The sequence below is a fragment of the Crinia signifera genome, chromosome 1, assembly GCF_055691185.1.
Source record: "Crinia signifera chromosome 1, ASM5569118v1, whole genome shotgun sequence".
Classification (NCBI taxonomy): domain Eukaryota; kingdom Metazoa; phylum Chordata; class Amphibia; order Anura; family Myobatrachidae; genus Crinia; species Crinia signifera.
In genome coordinates, this window is record NC_139217.1 from 452,944,054 (window position 1) to 452,966,251 (window position 22,198).

The following is a 22,198-nucleotide window of genomic DNA, read 5'->3' on the forward strand; positions in this document are numbered from 1 at the left end:
CGACAAGGGACAAGGTTGAGATGGGTTTAGGTCGACATAGCGTTAGGTCGACATGGTTTTATTTACTGTTTTTTAAGCCGACATGTGCCAACAGGTGGTATTTCATGCCCGACCATCCACTAGGGCGTGGTGGGAGAATAGAATAGTGTGCCTGAAGCATCGCGAGCGAAGCGAGCGATGCGAGGGGATGCGGTTGACTTTCAACTGTGTCCATGACGAATGTGTTGACATTCGGGTCAAAAAACAGTAAAAAAAACCAACATGTTGACCTTCCGACATAACCCATGTTGACCTAACGCTATGTCGACCGAGATACCTATCGATCTTCCCACCTGTTGACCCAACGGTGTCGACCTAATGACTGTCGACCTTAGTCTGATCGACATACGATCCACACCCTCTCCAAGCGGACCTGAAGATGTTCCCTGGTAACACTGAGCATAGAGGTTAATAATACAGGGGCTGTGGAAGCTGCACACGAGGCAATCTCCAGTGGGGTCATTCTTATATTCCAGGCCCAGCAACATTCTCTAAATAACCAGTAAACCAGTATTATTAGCACTAAATGAACCTCAGTAGGGGGAGAATTTCCCTCGCACGGAGACCTCCGATACTGACCTCCGCATACAGCTTCTGAAGCTGAAAATCGTTTTGCAATGCACCGCTTAGTCCCTTACTGCGGGGAAGGGTCACAGAACATTTTACAGTGGGTTCAGGTGATCAAAGATATATCAAATTTCCCTTTTATTTTGCATCTGTCTCCCTGAATAACGAACGGAATACATACAAGAAACCACGCTGAAATCTATTCCTGTTTAGCTGCAAGGAAAACACTTTGATAGAACCCAGCGTAGCAAATATAAGGCAGATACAAATGAGGAACAGATGCCTAGGATTTCTCCGCAGGGCCCGCAATGTTTATATCTTGCTGAAGAACTTTGGACACATTAATAGGAGGGGGGGGCACAATCATTACACATATAAGCGAGGTATACAATTGTAATGAACACGTGATAACGCATGCTTGGTAACCCTCTGTCACAGGGAAAGTTGGCGTTATGAGCTTCGGAACCTTATTATTCTCCGAGGCATTTTATAGAGCAGACGCTTCGTTTAGGGACAAATTAAATCAATCTAGGTGCATTTTATACTACTGTATACATCATTTATAACAATGCAACAGTACTCGAAAAATGCTTTAAAAAAATACACAAAAATATTCAAAACCACAGTTGTAAGCTATATATAAAACTAGTCTGGTCTTGAAAAAGTTCCCAATCACAGAGGGTACGAAACGCGTTGACGCACTATTCAAACTTCCAGACATGTCTCCAAGGTCCCGCCTTCAGCCAACAGCACGGCTCACTGTTAGCCGCACTCCGGACATCTGCTCTCCACGCAGCCACCGGTCAGCTTCTGTGCCCGCCGTTACAACACCATCTCCTACGGCGCCGGCGGGTCACACTGCTATTCCGGCAAGGGAGAATTTCATCAGTATACGGCCGGTCCCCCGGATCACCATATTGGGGACATCGGCTGCAATGCTACTAGCGCCCTCCATACCGCCTTCATCTGCACAGTACAACCGGGCTGTTTGAACTCGCATTTGGGATTAAAACCCACCACAGGGTTGAGCTATCGACATCCACTAAGCTCCCCGTTATCTTCAACATCTATGGGTGAGAAAATCTAACTACCCTAATCTAAATTGTTTGAACTGCCTTCCATCTAGCGCATGTTTGTCTACATGCTAATTGGCACTAGCTACACCCTATTGCAGGATAACCAAATCCCTTTCACTATAAATAATATATTCTGGAGACACCAGGATCTGAACTGAATTATTCCCACTAGTGGGATTTCCACATCTAACTTTGGAGACACATCTGACCATTTGTGATTTAACCCTATATGCTTTTATTCAGGTGTTTATATGTATAAATGTTTTAGTCATATTGTGTATGTTTATGTGTTAATTCTTTTTACATTTATAAAATAATACAAATCATTCAGCGTGTCCAGTATCATTCCTTTTTGGTCAGACCTAACTGCACTCAGAGTCTCTTTTTATTTAACCCAGCAGCGCAATTGTGTTGAAATCCCCAAATACCATATATAAAACTAGATTCTTTTTCACGGACGGGGTAATGGTTAGCATTACTGCCTCACAGCGCCGAGGTCATGGGTTCAATTCCCACCATGGGCATATTTTTGTAGAGTTTGTATATTCTCCCCGTGCTTGTGCGGGTTTCCTGCCACAATGTGTGTACGCGTGTGGTAGGGAATATAGATTGTAAGCTCCACTGGGGCAGGGACTGTCAAAGTTTAAATAGTCTCTGTAAAGAGCTGCAGAATATGTGCGCGCTATATAAATAACTGGGAATAAATAAATAAGAATACTTGTACTATGTTCATAAAATCTTTGTGTCCCTAGTTTCTATGTTCCTCTTTACGAATCAGCCCCACACCTTTGTCACATTCTATTAATATGGCTTGTTCAAGGGGCCGCAGCTAATCTTACTTCTCAGTGATGACCACAGGCTCAGCTGTGGGACACCATAGAAAACAAAAAGTTCTTCTAAAGTGTAATCAGATAACAGATCCTGGAAGAAAGTCTGGTACTTCCGATGACTTCCTCACACATATGACTAATGTATTTACCAGTCCTGAGATGCTGTGGACACTGGCAGATACACACAAATCCGGTCTTTCATCTCAGGCTTTTATCAGCTCTAAAAACGTCAATCTCAACCCTTCAATACTGACTCTTCTAATCCATGAAGCTGCTCAAGAACTGGCTTCCTACGTCAGAAAATTGTGGCGATTGCTGCCATTTCTACGTCCCCACCCCCTTAACATCTAACTGTATTGACCTCACTGAATGTGCAATAATGACTCTGCCAGTCCCTACACGGTCAGGATGATACCTCCAGTTTACTGGCAATCACGCTGCGCTCCCAGTACGGATCTGCTTCTTTGAAAAAAAAAAATCACCAACTCTAAAAAGTTTAACCTTATTGCTGATAAGTACCTTGCGGTACCTGGGCTTCTTGGGAATGAGTAGGAGCATGCTGAAAACCTCCGGTGCCCACCTCCTTACACTTTAACTTTTTGCAGTCCCAATTTTTTTTTTTTTTGGGGGGGGGGGGGGGGGGGGAATTCAAACAGTCTGGTTTCAATGTTTAAATAAATTGTAATTTTTTTTTGTTTAATTCAAAAAATGGTCTACATTGAATGTTGATCGATGTTAATGTTTTTAATTTAAGGCGGCTCACCACTGGATTTGCTACTAACGCTAGGACTGTTGAGCCTGACTAGACGTTGGACCTGAAAGGGTAATGGATTGCTTATGACATAATGAACTGTTACTGCATACAGTGCTACTGGTCTGCTTGTCTATGACCCATGGGCCTCACTAGGGTTATGGACAACTGATGTGTCTACAGGTAATGTGCTGTAGCAGCGGTATAGGGAAAGAGCTGCAACTTCCTGGTCCATCAAAATTATTATTGGCATATACTCTACTAGAGGTATCTAATCGAGATACACATGGATGGACGGCGGTCAGAATACCAAAGGAGAGAATCCCGCAGGGGTCAGGTATGTATAATGAACCTCAATCGTCCTCCCAACCCTAATCCTAACCCTACCTTCTAGCAGCCTAATCCTCCCCCCTGCAGCCTGACCCTAACCCATAGCTTAAATCTAACCTCTCCTTCGAAGTGCCTAATCCAAGGCACCGGAGCGCCCCAGGCGAGTCGGGGTGTGGGCGCCCCGGTGCCTTTGGGGGTAGCAGTGGTGGTGGTACGGCGTCCCTGCAGTGCTGGAGCGGGCAGGGGTGTCCGTGCCGCAGGGTACCTTGTGTATAAAGCTGGCGGCGGCCGGCGGGGTCCCTGCAGTGAATAGAAAATAACTAGCGCTATGCGCGCGGCGGTGCAGGAAGCGCTAGTTATTTTCTATTCACTGCAGGGACCCCGCCGGCCGCCGCCAGCTTTATACACAATGACAGTGCCGCAAGTACCCCGCGGCACGGACACCCCTGCCCGCTCCAGCACTGCAGGGACGCCGGCGCCGAAGGTTTTTTACACAGTTCGCTAACCCACCATCATCATGCTGGGGGTGAGGGGCGAACTGCCGCACCTCCAGATGCCGGCGCCCTAGGCAAATGCCTAGAGCTGCCTAGTGGTGGCGCCGGCCCTGGCCTAATCCACCCTCCCAGAAGCCTATCACTAACTGCCCCCCCCCCCCCCCGCAGCCTAACTCTAAGGGTGGGTGTGCCTACACTTAACCCTGAATTAAGGCGCCAACATCCTAACGGATGTCGGGATTCCAGAGCAGGTCTCCTGGTGGTAATCAGAATGACAGCCTCCCTATTGTGAATTCTGCCATCATTCTAATTGGTGGAGTTAAGATTATCGTTACATGACTGCTATTTCCTAGAAGTCCTTGCTCCTGACTTCCTCATCATGGTCTTACGATCATAATTTATTGTGACCCAATGGGACCCCCAGACAAAATAATGGGTACATCTACCTTCCTCACTTTTGTTTATCAGAAAAAAAAAAACACAGTTCTACCCGGGTGAGAATAATGCAAACCCCTCGGTGTCCATCGGACCCTACGTTGAACAACGAATGATCGGAATAATCCTAATTTCATACTAATCACTACAGGTCATGAAAAGGATTAGAATAAGAATGATTAAATTACTGTCATTTAAACAGTGACTGAAAAGTAAAAATATTACAACTTAGCGGCAGAAGAGAGGGAAAATGATGTGAAAAAATGCTAAATTCTTTCAGGCCAGCTAAACATTTTCTGGATGTCCAAGAAAAACGATTGCGTAACGTCTGGTGTTACTATTTAAGGAGTAGCCGTAGCGGAGATTGGAACACTATGGGTACTATTTATTTATTTACAGTTTCCTATATAGCGCAGCAGATTCCGTGGCGCTTTACAATTGTAGACAGTGATAGAACAAACTGGGTAAAAACAGACAGCTATGGAGGTAGGAGGGCCCTGCTGCAAGCTTGCTGCTGCATTTGATTGAATGACACATGTACGCTGCATAAACTGGTAAAGCAGCACGCACATACCCAGGATGTACATCTTCTGCCATGCCCATGTCACAGATATATACACTTGCTTTTACCTGGCCACAAAAGCCAACAATAGCTTTTATTATATCAGCATCAGCAGACAAGTATCCAATGTTCTAGGGCCGGATAACATTGGGAAATTCTGTTTGGTTAGTGTGTGCTGATCTCATTAGCCACACATCACGTTCTGTAATAAAACAGGTAATATGATTACCGGGCGGCGACAGCTAAAAGAAATTCCTGCTTATGAAGTGGTTTCTCTCTATCGCCGTTTAACCCCCTAATGACTGGAATTATTTTCTCCTCCCTGATGTTTTGGTTTACGTCTGTTTTATCAGCTATTAAGTTTTGTCTTCTTCCCAAGCAAATTTGACATAGTTTTATAGGGATAGTCAAAACTTCAAATAAATATTGATTACAGGTGTGTCCTCGTATATTATTCCTGCAGTCACGCCAACCAGCCACCTTTCGTAGTGGCACGTCCTGTGTGACTTTACTAACATGGGGTATCTTTATATCTGGAAAGTGATATTAGACGCAAAGGGATACGACTAGGACGCACCAGGAGACCGTGCTGCCTCACAGTCCTGAGGTCATGGGTTCGATTCCCACCACGGCCCATGCAGAGTTTGTATATTCTCCCTATGCTTATGTGGGTTTCCCCCACGTACAAAATTAACCCTAGAATGTCTGTGTGTGCGTGTACGTGTGGTAGGGAATATAGATTGTAAGCTCCACTGGGACAGGGACTGATGTAAATGGTATGTAATATGTGTGCGCTATATAAATAACTGGTAATAAATGAATAATGAAATAATAATTGGGTTCAGTATGATTTCCCGACAGTGGAGATCTGGCTGTCAGGAACAGCGGGTGAGCGCAATGAGGCCTCGGGCTCGCTGTGCTCATCCCACTGCAAGCTTCTATTCCCCCCTCTATAGGGGCCGCGAATCGGATGGGATGTCATACACATGCGATTTGGGCTGACCACCCAATTTCTCGCCCCAATCCGCCGGAATCGGGTGAAAGCCAGCCCAAATCGCATAGTGTATGGGGGTCTAAGGACACATTTCCTTTTAATATATTCAAATAAGCTGAAGCGCCGCCCATAACTTTAGTGCAAAGTTTTAATTGGATCTCGGGCGGGTCTCCAATACATGCAGTGGATTTCTACGCAGCAGTTAGTTACGCTCTCCGTGATTGGGTACACCAGCACTTCCCTCCTACCAGGATAACTTTTACTGTACAGCAACAATAAGAGTGTAGTGGAAATTTAGTGACGTATAAACAGACCAGTTATTTCATGCAATAGGGATAACTATTAACTAGGCATATGGACGGGATGATGCGCAGACGAAGGGCCAAGGGAGTGCCAACATTGCTGCTCCATGACACCTGTACTGTATTTGGCTTGCGGTACGTCACTAACATCCTGGTTTAATATAACACACGTGGAGGGAACAGGTAATCTGACAACAATCTGATAAGGGGGTGGCTGGTATAAGCTTTGCTCTAAACCTAGACCAAGGTACAGTAACAAAATCCTGTGCACCTAAACCTGCCAAGTGAAGACCCACCAATACCCCTACCTGCAAGGCCTGCTTTTTGGGGTGAAGCCAACACGGATTCCACTCACACAAGCTCTGCCAATATTGAGGTCCACCACCTGGTACTGTCCCATTAAATTCCGTACAGTTGGGAGGCATGCATGACTGGTCAGGGACAATAACACCCCGCACCCTCCACCTATCTTCAAAACTTCAAACAGGCTCTCAACATCCACTTCTTCATCATCCAATCCAGCTCTCATCCTAACCCACCACCCCATGCCCCTTCCTCACCATCTGTGTCACTCCTGTCTGTCTGACACCCCCCCCCCTCCCCCTGTAGAATAAAACTAACTCTCCGAAGCTGTCCCCTGCTGCTTATTTCAGTGGTATGACCGCTGATGTAGCAACGTTATATACCATGTACCTGTCCTGCATTGTCTTGTACGGCAAGTCGCTGTTTTCTTGTGTTGTGTACTTTTATTACTCGCAGCAAAAGCCTCATATAAATAAAATATAATAATAATATAAATATGAGCTTTATGGGGGTCTAGGATGACATAGAAGCATATTTTTGTGGAAAATCTCTCTAAATGAATCCAGATCAAGTAGCAATGAAAAGACAATGCAACACAAAAATTTGCATTCGACTGAATTTAAATTTTCCAATGGAGAAACTATACTACTAAACATAATCGCCATCAATCCTAACCCAGTCTCTGCTTCCAATTCAGACATTGCTGGCCAGGAATGGCTGATTCTCTGAGGAGACGGGGGTCAGTGACTGGGGCATTTCCTGTCTGAGGGAGCGATGTGCGGTTACTCAGACATGCGGCCTCTAGCAAATATGTGATAGATTTTTAAATGGGGTCGGTGTGATCACTACATAAAGGCAAAATCACATTCTTTCTGCCTTGTTATATTTAATCAGTAAGGATCACAGCAGTATATACATGACCAGTGACAGATGTGTTTCAGCTGCGCGTAGTACTCCACGCACTGTGGTCATGCAGCATGGACCACATCTGTGTCATTTATCACAGGGCTGGAATATACTCTACTCACAGAATATGTATGATACGGGATTGAAAAATGCTCATTCCCAGGATTCCCGGGACTGGCATCCCTGGTTAGCGAGTGTCTCACTTGGAATCTTTGTGCCTATAGTACCCGGGTCTCATTGTGCTCAGCTTGCTGAACACACCCCATCCCCCACATGACCTGGAGCGGGGTAGACACCAACGGGTGTGATCAAACGGGCGGGTGGCATGGGCAGCAGCAGCAGAGTGGGTGGTGCTGCCTGCGCAGCATGACCTCTGACTGTAACGTAGGGATGGCCATCGACTATCAATATTAAATCATCGATCGTTTATGGCCGATGTCACATTTTTTGCCATTGATGTGGGAGAACTAGATGGTTTCCCTACATCGATGGCAAAGGAGAACCGATGTTTTTTTTTTCCCAAGATGCTGGGACACTGAGAATAACTCCGCCTCTGACACCCGGAAGTCCCGCCCTTGAGTTGTGATTGGCCCACAGGCCATTCAGTCATATATAATGGATGACAATCGATAGCTAAAACTATCGATGGTTATCCATCAAATAGTTTACTACCATCAATGGCTGGGTGCAGAATCGCCATCAATGGCAACCAGACGCTGCTCGGCGTTAGACTGCCATGCGTAGTCTAATTCGGAAATCCCGGGATTGGATACTCTAACCCAGGCAAATTTGTGGTCTAATCTCGGGATCCCGCCGATCCTGGGATTGGCCCCAACTAGGCGATATAGTAAAAGATATCGCACAAAAGGGCCCTACTGAGCAATATCTTTTACTATCGCCTAGTGTGCACACTGAAATTGTAGGGAGGTCCTTGTTAATGACTGCAGCTGATGCAGTCCATAGAAGCCAGCCTGTACTGCAGCGCTGGAGGTAGGCCACGCCCCTGCTGCCATTGGACATATGCCCCACCTCCTGGTGACATCAGCCATCAATTACTGGGAGGGCCGAGACTGCAGCTGGGAAATCAGCCAGCCCCCGCCCCCCTCCGTTTTGAAATCGAACATTAAATTAAAATTTCTGTCAAAAGGTTATAGCTGTCACTTGGGGCTTTGGTATTATTGTGTGTACACACGGTGCAATATGGCTTCCGATGTTGCTGATATAGTGCACATCGGAAGCCATATCGCATGCCGATTGTGTACTTTTCAGGGCTTGCGAGCCTGATGCGCTGCCGATGCGAGTGAGCGCAAATCGGCAGCGACATAGTGAGGGCAGGCAAGACTATATAGTGCAGATCTGCACTATATAGTCTTTGTGCCTTATACTCACATAGCTCCGGCGGCCAGAGGGGCTTCTCCTGGGGCTGCAGGGCTGATGCGCAGTGACCCGGAAGTCCGCCGTATAGAGGAGGGCGGGGGGTGTGGCCTCTGATGTATGCGGCGGGGGGAAGCTGTTGCTCTGCCGCGGCCCCGGGTGTCGCAGCACCCTGCCATCTGTGCCCCTGCCCGGCACCTGGTGACAGGTACTTTCCTCTCCTCTTCTCTCCTTCATGCCGTGCGATGCGAGTCTCGCATCGCACGGCATGTCGACCGTGTGTACACACCTTTAGAGCTCCATGATACTTTGCTGAACAATCAAAACACAATTTCAAACAAATATTTTTAAGAAGAAACAAGACCGTAGTAACAGAATGCAGCATAACCATCAATCTATTAAGATTACTGCTCAGCCAATCGGAGTACTGCAGTTGCTGCCTGATAACTTCACGATAGAGGGGTTCTCCCAGGAAGGGAAAGATGGAATTTATGGCAGCCAAGTCCAAGTCATTATTTTTGGCTAAGCAGCGCCACCAAGGTGTACCAGCATATTGCTGGATACCCCAAAACCCACAAGTCCAAGGGATGTCCGGATCTGGGCTGTGTGTGTAGTCTTTCCCCTGGTGCTTGCTACGGACATGCAGCTTGTATATGTGTGGAAGAGCCAGTTCTCTGATTAACAATGTTATAGAGATGAAGGGCCAGATGTACCAAGTCTTGGAAAGTGATGAAGTGGAGACCGACATAAAAGTACCATGACATTTTACCATGCAACACTGTTAATAAGTGATAGGCTTTCAATTTGTGTGTTACCTTCCACATTTTGATGTCCCCCTATCCAAACCATAAACCCTCTCTGGAAAAATTGCAACAAAAACGTGGTAACTGTATCAGGTAGTAAAACATCAGGGGCAAATGCAGTTCCTAGGTGCATCCACACAGTTATCTAATTCACCATACACATTCAGCGAGACCATCCAACGCGTTTTGTTATAGCTTTCAGTACTTCCTCAGGGATGAGCTCTGCAATCAGTTTAGTGGGCTTTATATTATCTGCAATCGTTTATCAATCCTATGTCAATCCTATGTCTTAAGTGTCTCCAACATGGAGAATAGTATCAGTCTTTAACCCTTTGCAGCCCAAATTTTTTTTTGCAATTCAAACAGTCCGGTTTAAATTGATTTTTTTTTTTGTTAATGCAAAAATGGTCTACATTAAATGTTGAACGACGTTAATGTTCTTATTCGCCATTGGATCTGCTACTAGTGCTAGGACTGTTGAGCCTGACTAGGCGTTGGACCTGAAAGGGTCAAAGCAATAAAACTATATGAACAGAATAAAATTGCTCTTTAATTATTTATACAATTAAAGTGTCTGATTGAAAAAAAAACAAAAAAAAAAACATGCCTTCCAATTAGATTAAAAGTATTTAGTACCACCAGATGTACTAGACAGGAGTGGTGTGAAACCCCCCCAAAAGACGAAATACCCCATTAAAAGAATTTTTGATTTTTGTTACATAGAAGCTTTTTGTAAACTGGTTATTTGCAATGGGGGGAAACCAAAATGATGAAAAAATATAACTGCAAGTCATCTTCACTGCCTGACACAAAGTCACCTCTGGCTAGATTCCAAACGTCTTAGAATATAACTGAGTCACAAACACTCCGAGGGATTATTGCATCATTTATAGAGAGCAGACTGCAGCAGGCATGACAGAAATGCGACATCGGTGTCCAATGGCCTCACCGGCTTAGTGATACAACCAGACAAGGTGATTGTTTTCCGAGGATGACGTGTAATAATCGTCAGACATTTTCCCTAGTATGGTATTTACAGATATGCAGACATCGGGTGAAAAAGGAGAGAAGCAGCAAATCTTTAACAGGAAGTTAGATCAGTAATAAATTAGATAATATATTATGAATAGCCAGCCAGTGATTACTTCCTCCCACTCCTACGTCCAAGATCTTTCACGTGCCGCTCCCTTTCTCATGAATTCCCTACCTCTCCCCCTCAGACTCTCCACCTCTCTACGCAACTATAAAGAGGCTCTCAGGATAGAAGTTGGCTGAGTTTGGGGAAGCAGTGGGTCCTCACCCAATGTTCCAGGCTCACTGTCTACCACATCTGTGTCACCCCTGTCTGTCTGCCCCTCCCCTTTAGAATATAAGCTCTCATGAGCAGGTTCCTCTTCCCTCGTGTGATTTTCCTTCTCTTACTTAACCCTTACTTACTTGCCAAGTTAATTTGTCAAAATAGGTGTGAAAATTGGCAAGCAAACATTTTTATTCATCAGAATGACCTGTAACGTTTGCCTTATATAGGAAATATCTTTTTCACACATTTTTTATTTGAATTTATATAACAAATGTGAGCGACGCTGGCATTTTTAGTGGATATTCTGAACATCTCTTACAGAGATGATGGCACTCAAAGGTGAAAACATCTTTGAAGGCACCAAATCTTGCGGTTTTCCGCCACCCTGATACTTCTGTCAGTGCCGCCTGCGGATGTAGCTATGGCAATGTACCCTGTACTCGTCCTCTACCGCAGTGGTTCCCAACCTAGGTCCTCAGGGGCCCCCAACGGTGCACATTTTTCAGGTCACCTCACAGATACACAGGTGCACTGATTACTCACTGGCACATTTTAAAAGATCACAGGTGGAGCTAATTATTTCACCTGTGATTCTGTGTGGAGGCCTGGAAAACGTGCACTGTTGGGGGTCCCTGAGGACCGAGGTTGGGAACCACTGCTCTACTGTATTCAACTGTAAGTCACTGTTTGCGGTTTTGTTTATTTATGTACACTGCGGATCCTTTGTGGTGCCTTGTAAATATAGGAAATAATAACAACTATTATTATTATAATAATAATAATAATTTCTTTATTTTAAAGATCCCATGTGGAGAACCAGGTGGTTTTAGCGCCTCTCTATCTTCTATGGGGACCCAATACAATGTCATTATCACACTTGGGGGTCAGAGATAAGAGAAAACCTTGAAGTGGACCTGCTCTTAATAGCTGTTGTGTGAATGGTTGTATATGTGTACACAGGGAGCCTGGTAGAACAGCTTGCTATTTAAGGATGAAAATACCATATAAAGCCACAACATGGTTCTAACTGCTCCTAGAATGTCCAAGGGATGAGTATCAGCTATTTGTAGTGAGTGTGCTTGTGCCTGGTGCAGGTGCCTGGTGCTGCAGATCTCTATTAAATGAGTGTCCTGCAGAGCTCTCCTAAATACTGTAAGTGTGTGCTCGGTATTAGGCAAGCTGCAGAGCTCTCCTGAATGTGAGTGTGTGCTTGGTATTACAGAAGCTGCAGCACTCTCTTGAATGAGTGTGAGCTCGGTATTAGGCAAGCTGTAGAGCTTTCCTAAATGAGTATGCACTCGGTATTAAGGAAACTGCACAGCTCTAGTGAATGAGTGTGCGCATGGCATTAGGGAAGCTGCAGAGCTCTCCTGAATGAGTATGCGCTCGGTATTAAGGAAGCTGCACAGCTCTAGTGAATGAGTGTGCGTTCGGTATTAGGGAAGCTGCAGAGCTCTCCTGAATGAGTGTGCGTTCGGTATTAGGGAAGCTGCAGAGCTCTCCTGAATGAGTGTGAGCTCGGTATTAGGGAAGCTGCAGAGCTCTCCTGAATGAGGGAGAGCTCTGTATTAGGGAAGCTGCAGAGCTCTCCTGAATGAGTGTGCACTCGGTATTAGGGAAGCTGTAGAGCTCTCCTGAATGAGTGTGAGCTCGGTATTAGGGAAGCTGCAAAGCTCTCCTGAATGAATGTGCACTCGGTATTAGGGAAGCTGCAGAGCTCTCCTGAATGAGTGTGAGCTCGGTATTAGGGAAGCTGTAGAGCTCTCCTGAATGTGTGTGTGCTCCGTATTAGGGAAGCTGCAGAGCTCTCCTGAATGAGTGTGAGCTCGGTATTAGGGAAGCTGCAGAGCTCTCCTGAATGAATGTGCACTCGGTATTAGGGAAGCTGCAGAGCTCTCCTGAATGAATGTGAACTCGGTATTAGGGAAGCTGCAGAGCTCTCCTGAATGAGTGTGAGCTCGGTATTAGGGAAGATGCAGAGCTCTCCTGAATGAATGTGCACTCTGTATTAGGGAAGTTGCAGAGCTCTCCTGAATGAGTGTGCGTTCGGTATTAGGGAAGCTGCAGAGCTCTCCTGAGTGAGTGTGCATTCGGTATTAGGGAAGCTGCAGAGCTCTCCTGAATGAGTGTGCATTCGGTATTAGGGAAGCTGCAGAGCTTTCCTGAATGAGTGTGAGCTCGGTATTAGGGAAGCTGCAGAGCTCTCCTGAATGAGTGTGCGTTTGGTATTAGGGAAGCTGCAAAGCTCTCCTGAATGAGTGTGCACTCAGTATTAGGGAAGCTGCAGAGCTCTCCTGAATGAATGTGCACTCGGTATTAGGGAAGTTGCAGAGCTCTTCTGAATGAATGTGCACTCGGTATTAGGGAAGTTGCAGAGCTCTCCTGAATGAATGTGCACTCGGTATTAGGGAAGTTGCAGAGCTCTCCTGATGAATGTGCGCTCAGTATTAGGGAATCGGTGACGCTATCCTGTGTGCATTTCTGGGTAAGTTTGCCTAAAAACTAAAAACTAGCGAATGAAAACCTGCTGCAATACTGTTTTGTTTACAATAGTTGACAAAATAATGAATCACCGATACAGATATATATATGACAGGAATAGTCGCCCAGGCACTTAGGTGTGCCCTACACTTCACAATGCGGCCACTTTAAGTAAATCTGCCTTTCTTACTAAACCCCTTGGCAGCATCGTCCTGTAGATTGTTATTTAATAAAATCTGATATTTTCTGAGGTTTTTATTTCTTTACTGGAAATATTCCCTGACCTATAAATACACCACGAAAATGCCACGTTCTAGGGATCTAAGGCAGTAGCTATAAAAACCGCAGGACTTCTAATATTTTATAGCGGGGAATGGGGAGTTTAATATTGTGCAAAAACTTTCCGCGCGCCGTGATATTAAACAGACCGCAGCTTTCCAAATAAGGATGGTCCTAGATTCCTGAATGTGACAGGAGCACAAAAGAATATTAAACAGGATTTCCTGCGACACAATACATTAACGACCTGGATGCCGTTGCAGGAATGGCTGGTTTGGGGAAATTCCATTCCACGGCATTTGCATATTGTGGACAAAAGGATTGAAGACGAGATTCCGCACTGCTCCATGGCAGGATCGCCCTACAAAGATCTCTATGGTGACATTTCAGTCTCCCTCACCTACAGTTTATATCATTCTCATTGGTTCTATACAGCGCATATTGTCAGAATTATGCCCAGGCTGTTACCACTAAATATAATCTAGCAAATGCCCAATTGATCCGGTTTATTGGATTCAGAGGATTTTAGGCTCCTTGTCGGAATCTGGAGCTTTGGGAACCTGTAATCTGATTTTTCTGCACTTCTGGTTTTGTTTTATTTTCTAGTTTGGTTAGCACTGTATTTCAAGGGAAAAATCCATACTGCTCTACTGTCACAGCATACATACTGTACCCTAATACTGCCATAGCATACATACTGCTCCCAATACTGCCAAAGCACACACACCGCACCCCATTACTCCCAGAGCATACATACCGCTCCCCATTACTGCCAGAGCACACACACCGCACCCCATTACTGCCAGAGCACACACACCGCTCCCCATTACTGCCAGAGCACACACACCGCTCCCCATTACTGCCAGAGCACACACACTGCTCCCCATTACTGCCAGAGCACACATACCGCTCCCCATTACCGCCAGAGCACACATACCGCTCCCCATTACCGCCAGAGCACACATAACGCTCCCCATTACTGCCAGAGCACTCATACCGCTCCCCATTACTGCCAGAGCACACATACCGCTCCCCATAACTGCCAGAGCACACATACCGCTCCCCATTACTGCCAGAGCACACCTACCGCTCCCCATTACTGCCAGAGCACGCACACACACCGCTCCTTATTACTGCCAGAGCACACATACCGCTCCCCATTACTGCCAGAGCACACATACCGCTCCCCATTACTGCCAGAGCACACATACAGCTCCCCATTACCGCCAGACCATACATACCGCTCCCCATTACTGCCAGAGCATACACACCGCTCCCCATTACTGCCAGAGCACACACACCGCTCCCCATTACTGCCAGAGCACACACACACCGCTCCCCATTACTGCCAGAGCACACATACCGCTCCCCATTACTGCCAGAGCACACACACCGCTCCCCATTACTGCCAGAGCACACATACCGCTCCCCATTACTGCCAGAGCACACATACCGCTCACCATTACTGTCAGAGAACACATACCGCTCCCCATTACTGCCAGAGCACACCTACCGCTCCCCATTACTGCCAGAGCATACATACCGCTCCCCATTACTGCCAGAGCACACATACCGCTCCCCATTACTGCCAGAGCACACACACCGCTCCCCATTACTGCCAGAGCACACACACCGCTCCCCATTACTGCCAGAGCACACATACCGCTCCCCATTACTGCCAGAGCACACATACCGCTCCCCATTACTGCCAGAGCACACATACCGCTCCCCATTACTGCCAGAGCACACATACCGCTCCCCATTACTGCCAGAGCACACATACCACTCCCCATTACTATCAGGACCTGTGTTCTTTGGTCTCCAACTCAATGTGTGAATAAGACAACAGACGAGGGGATGGATACAGCAGACAATATGGTAGAGTAAAGAGAGTACCTGCCATGGGAAAAACTTTACAAGAGCAGTTTTTAATTGCTGTTCTCAAGTCACCAGTGTAGTTTCATACTGGCTGTATAACTAATCTGTAGGGAAATTGCATGTACACTCTGCTAGAAGCTGGCATCAGAACGTCTATGGTACAGTGACACAGAAGCAGGCCCGACTCACTGTGGTTATTTATAACATGTCTGTTATAGAGTTCCTCTCCAAACAGACACTATCCTGTTATAGGCAGTGACTCTCCCGGCCACGGAACAAAGCACAGTTACTAAGACAGGAACCTCCTTTTGCAGGAGATGTCCGATGCATGTAACTCTACCTAAAATTCCAGCCTCATGCAAATTTTAACAGATTTTCATTGTCTATGTCTGCAAAGCCGGAGATCCCCTTACCTCAGGCTGACATATCGGGCACTATGAAGCCCCTTACAGCGGCCACTCTTTACATGAAATACAGGAACGATATCATCATAGCAACAAAAACAACATTATCATTTTGATACAAAGTTGAACCTATACAACGTATATCACAAACCTATACAATGTATTTTACTACAAAAAAAAACAAAACAATGGATCTTTAAATTGGTTGCATACAGCACTGCAGGCGATACTCAGGGGTAGCAGTGATAAGGGAGAAGTGAGCCAGAGGAGAAGTGGGTGACAACAGCCAATCAGCTGCTCTGTATAATTTTATATTGTGCAAATTATAGATGTTACTTCAGTGCTGATTGGTTGCTATGGCCACTGCTCCTCCCTTATCGCTGCTTCATACCCTTAATGTCATATACACTGTGCCCTTTAGAGTTTACTCTCTCTCGAGCAGGGCCCTCTTCCCCCTCACAACTTTTCTTGCATACCAAGCAGGCAAAAAAAATGGGTGGGCCTCAGGTAAAGGGGTGGTGCATGGTATAGAGTGGGCGTGGCGGCACAACTTCCATTCTTTTCTTTTTTTTCATTTTGGGGGGGGGGTGTTGAGCACTGCATGATCAGCTGACCAGGCCCCGGCTCCCGTCCCTGCACAGATAGTTGCCCTGTGCATGTGCACGACATCTATTCAGGCATCTATAACAGTGATCACCGGCTCCCCGAACTGTCTCCCCTGCCGGAGACACTGTGTCCAATTAGGGGGACTGTCATGCTGTAATCACAACAGATTGGAGGTATACATAGACCCTGTTGACCTTTTACATCGATCTAACTATCCTGTCAAAATGTCAAACCTATATGGTCAACATGAGCATGTAAAAGATCGACAGGGCCTGTAGCCGACGGGACAAAAAAAAAAGTCACAAAATGTTTTTGTTTTTTAAAGAAGTGACACGGATTGAGACTATCGGGGTGCTGCCGGGGAAGTTCAAAGAAGTCGGGTCCGATATACACCTGACGACCACACATCCGATTTATCTTATGTGAAGCACGACCGACCAATTACCTCGCATCAAATCGATTTGGCTCCTCCCCATAACAAGTAACAAGGTGCCTGAATGGTCAGTCTAATGACCTACTCGAGTTCTGTCTCCTCATTTTCAGCTGCACCCGTAAAAGGAAAAGTCTCAGTAAAGCAAATAAATAAAATAAAAATATCACAAGCGGGTTGGTCTGGTTTGTGAGATCTGTTATTTTCCGATTTTCTTCTTTTGAGAATTAACCACAGATGATGGAAAAGGCAAATTGTACACAACAGGCTATGGGGACATCCAAATCTGTGATTTATTAAGGTTTGTAAGCGTGGTACCCGATGCATGAAACAGAATTCCACCTAATCACTCAGTTCCTCAAATAATCACCCCGTGAGAGGAAAAACTGGTCACAGCTGAAAGTGAAAGTACGCTGCAGAAGACGTCATTTTGACGGGCTTAATAAAATCCACAACAAATCATTCAGTTAATGAACAATTACTTTTGTTTTCAGTACATAGGGGCAATCTATTAATCAATTAATGCAACAAATCCTTTAATAACCCGGATGTATAGAGAGCATTGTCGCATTTTGAACAACGTTGAAGCTAACGAACATGCATTTTGAACAACATCGATGCTAACGAACATGGGGGTACCACAGCAGACAGATATCAGTTAAAGCTAATAAATGGGCCCCTATTATCTCCTTGAAAAAAACATGATCACTACCAATCCCGAAAGTTTAAACCGCTCCCCTCAAATCCTGATTTTACCTACATACAAATATAGTCATTTAAGAGATAAGTACTAGCCAATCAGCTTCTGCCTTACATTTTACAGGCAGTGTTTGAAATTTGACAGATAGATGCAGATTGGTTGGTACTTTGGACTTTATTGCTCCCCTGCGCGTTCACACAGGGGAGCGATTGTCAGCAACTGCGTATGTGCATAAAGTTTTGTGACGAATTGCTTATTCGCCGGTGCCAGGGGCAGGCAGCTGATGTTAGCTGCCTTCCCTATTCCCATACAGGGAGCCCGCAAATCTAACACACCACAGAGGTGTCTTAGATCTGCAAGCACTTGCAAAATCATTTTACAATGTTACCTCTCTTTAGGCTTTGCTAAATACCCCCTGAAGTCGACCACAAAGGTAACCATCAGACGTGAAGCGAGGGTTTGCTACTTACATCACTTTTCCGAAACTTTGCTTTTAAACTTTTCATGTTTTTTCCATTCAACTCTTCACAGCTTTATTGTTCTTCAAAACCTGCAAAAAAACACAAAACTGGTAATTAATCCGGCTCTTCGCCACATCAAACCCCCCAAAATGTAACAGAGTAGAACAGTGTGATGTCACCGTGATGGCAAACCTGTTCTCGCTTATTGAACAACAAAGAAAATTTCTAAAAACAATAACACAACTACCAATGTCTTCGCGGTCTGTTCTTGGCCACATAAACAAGGCAACTCTTGTACATCTCTCTGATGACAGAGTCTAATGTAATGAGAACGTTATGATGATTGGTAGCAGCAAGTAATCTGCAACTTTTTGACTGTGAAAGGGAATAGCTTCCTTTGGAGGTGTACCCATGAGAGTGCTACTTGGATGGGAGGGGTTGTAATCAGTTGGGATTTCATCCCCTAGGAACATAGTTGCCTTAATTACACCTCTGGGGCTTACACCAGTGGTTCCCAAACTGTGTGCCGTGGCTCCCTGGGGTGCCTCGGGACATATGCAGGGGTGCCGCGGCTTGGTGGTCCAGGACCAACTCAAATTATTAATGGTTAATTATTTATGAGCAAAACCAGTGCTGGTGGCTGCCAATCATAGAATGTGTACAAACAGAAGCAAATCCTGCCCTTTACCACATAACTGCCGCTAAGAATCGCATATAAACCCAATCTACTTAATTTTTTTGGGACCTAGGGGTGCCGTGAAAAAAATTCTGATTCTCTAGGGTGCCGTGAATCAAAAAAGATTGGGAACCCCTGGCTTACACATATTAAACTTTTTTGAAGAATAGAACTGTGGGGAAAAACAAAAAAATCTATCTGCATCAAAGGTGTAGAACGTATCGAATTCTGGTTACAGACTGAACGATTCCCCCAGCCGCCTATATACAGTAGTTAACTATATCGGCGGTGCCGCAGGAGAACACTGACCAATATCATTTGTGTCAAAAGCTCGAGTTTTTCACTTTTTTTATGCCAAGTGTCGACATAGTCTACGTGGATACTGGGTTAGTGCGCTGGGTGCACTATTTTATTCTCCCACCACAGCGTAGCGGATGGTAGGGCATAAAATACCGCCTGTCGGCTCCACACACAAAAAAGCCCGAAAAACTCATGTCGACCTCGCCATTGTCAACCTAATGCTTGTGTCGACCATCAGTAGTAGACCCACTGCATGTGGACCTAGTGACTATCACCCCTTTTTACCATGCATCCCTTACCTGTAACACCACATTTGCTATTGCTATAATGGCATAAACTGTAAAGCTGGCCATACATCAGAAAGATCGATCTTAAGATCGATTGCGCTCATGATTGTGTACAATTTCCCTTGAAATCCCGGCAGTCCTTGGTGGTTTTTGGACACACAATCTACACACAATCCATCATACAATCAGTCATACAATCCATCTGCTGTATGATTGTGTATGCAAGATGTGCACACAATCTGTATACAATCCATCATACAATCAGTCATACAATCCATCTGATGATTGATTGTATGATTTGTGTACACAAGATGTGCACACAATCTGCATACAATCCATCTTACAATCAATTGAGATTGTATGATTGGGTACAATATCTTTCTGATGTATGGCCACCTTAAGGGCCAGATGTACTAAGCCCTAAAAAGTGATAAAGAGAAATTAGCAGCCAACCAGCTCCCAACTGCCATGTTACAGACTGCATCTGAAAAATGACAGTTGGGAACTGGTTGGCTGGTACTTTTTCTCTCTCCACTTTTTCACCGTTACAAGGTTTATTACATCTGACCTGAATACATTAGAAACACTCGTACCTGGCAAAGAATTTATTTTCCAAAACAGCCAATCACAGGCTGGATCTAGTAACAGTCAACACAATCATCCAGGAAGTGTACCTGCTGGTTGCTCTACTGCACATGATCTATCTACTGCAGTGTTGTCAAACTCAGGCTGTACTGAGAATCGCTGGCCATGTGTAAGTTGATTGACAGGAAGCCGGTGTTTGTGGGTATCACACGGCCGTTTTTAGGGGTGTGTCAGGGAAAACGCAGTAGTTTTCAGCGATGTCGATGGCTCCGGCCCCGAGCAGCCCCTTTCTATCGCTGCCACCAATAAGTCCCGGCCTACGGCACACACTGGGAAAAGCGTTTGATGGTGAGCGCGTTCTTAATGGATTTGCAGCTGTGATATTTTCCGCTCACTGTGCCACCATGGTGTGACCGGCATACACCTGTTCTGTGGCGGGTTCCTGGATCTGACCTCAAACCCCATGTCCTCTGCCCCATTTATGATTGCAACTCTGCCATATCTTGCAACCTTGACCTACTTTGTAGTGGCAGGACCGCTTTTTGGGGCCCCCAGGACCCCGGTAGGGGTGTCTTACCCCCACAGTATTTTGTTTTTCCAGATTGTAAGCATATCTGCACCAAGTATGGTGTAAATTGCTCCAGGCATTGCAGAGTTATACATAGATAGATAGGAGCGCGGAGTGTGGAGCACTTGCTCTTCTGCTTATCATTACCAGTTTCCCCCATAGTACCTTCTATGTACCCAGCAGATTTAGGCCTTTACATTTCTCCTGCTCTCTTTCCGGAATGACGGCAGCTGTTATATATTTCTTTCATTACTTTATTACCATTGGCAGCACAGTGCTACACATACTGTATTTGATATGTTTTGGCCGGTCCTGTAACGTACAATTGCTTGTTTATTATATCAGTGTATTTGCACATTCACAGCACAGCAGGATAACTGCAGATCCCTTCCCCGCTGCTGCAGGGGTATTATATCCCTGGCTGCCGAACCTATCTTGTATTTCAAGAGTCTGGCTTTGTTAAACAGCATCAAAGTGAAACGCGCCGTTCCTCACGATTTACAGGAGAGATAGATTCACTTTTCGTTCCATTTCCACCCACTTTAACATGTACCCCCCCACACACACGCCCTTACCTCTCTCCCATACTGCCTTCCTCACCTCACTTTCTGCCTAATCATGAACACGTCATTGCCTCATACTCATGCCGTCTCTCCTTGCATCCAAATTATATATGCAATGGTGGCTTAAGAGAGTAGTGGGCCCAGGTCCAATCTCCATGCGGTCCAGCCTCTCTTCCCGTCATAAGTGCAGAGTAGACTCTGGTACCGTGTTAAAGTCTAACACAGGGGTGGCCAAACCGGTCCTCAAGATCAACCAACAGGTCATGTGTCTCAGGCAAACTCTGGATCCATAGTAGGAATGAATGCAGCAGGTTTGAAAATGTGACAGTTAGTAATGACTACACCTGTGCACCAGCTAGGTGATTTGGGACATGTGACAGTTAGTAAGGAATACAGCTGTGCACCAGCTAGGTGATTTGGGACATGTGACAGATAGTAATGACTACAGCTGTGCACTAGCTAGGTGATTTGGGACATGTGACAGATAGAAATGACTACAGCTGTGCACCAGCTAGGTGATTTGGGTCATGTGACAGTTAGTAATGACTACAGCTGTGCACCAGCTAGGTGATTTGGGTCATGTGACAGATAGAAATGACTACAGCTGTGCACTAGCTAGGGGATTTGGGACATGTGACAGATAGTAATGACTACAGCTGTGCACCAGCTAGGTGATTTGGGTCATGTGACAGTTAGTAAGGAATACAGCTGTGCACAAGCTAGGTGATTTGAAAAATGTGGACCGTTGGTAGATAAGTACTGATTTGGCCAATCCCCCTTGGTCCAACACATCAGTCTGCAGTTACATGGCGTCTGTGCCAAGTTTCCAGTGATCTTGAAGAACACGGGTGTCTGTGAGACTTTTCTGCAACACCAATGCCATAAGCTTTATGTATGGGTGCAAGGTGTGTGGT

General features: G+C 45.5%; 1 protein-coding gene across 2 annotated transcripts in view; it reads right to left on the bottom strand.

Moving 5' to 3' along the window:
- The window catches only part of RAI14 (retinoic acid induced 14), a 138,526-nt gene that overhangs the window by 80,834 nt on the left and 35,494 nt on the right, over positions 1–22,198 (bottom strand). For both annotated transcript variants that reach the window (XM_083154994.1, XM_083154992.1), the window contains exon 2: positions 18,315–18,394. In XM_083154994.1, the coding sequence (XP_083011120.1) occupies positions 18,315–18,350 (36 nt within the window). In that variant the 5' untranslated portion in view covers positions 18,351–18,394. The remainder of the gene's footprint in view (positions 1–18,314; positions 18,395–22,198) is intronic.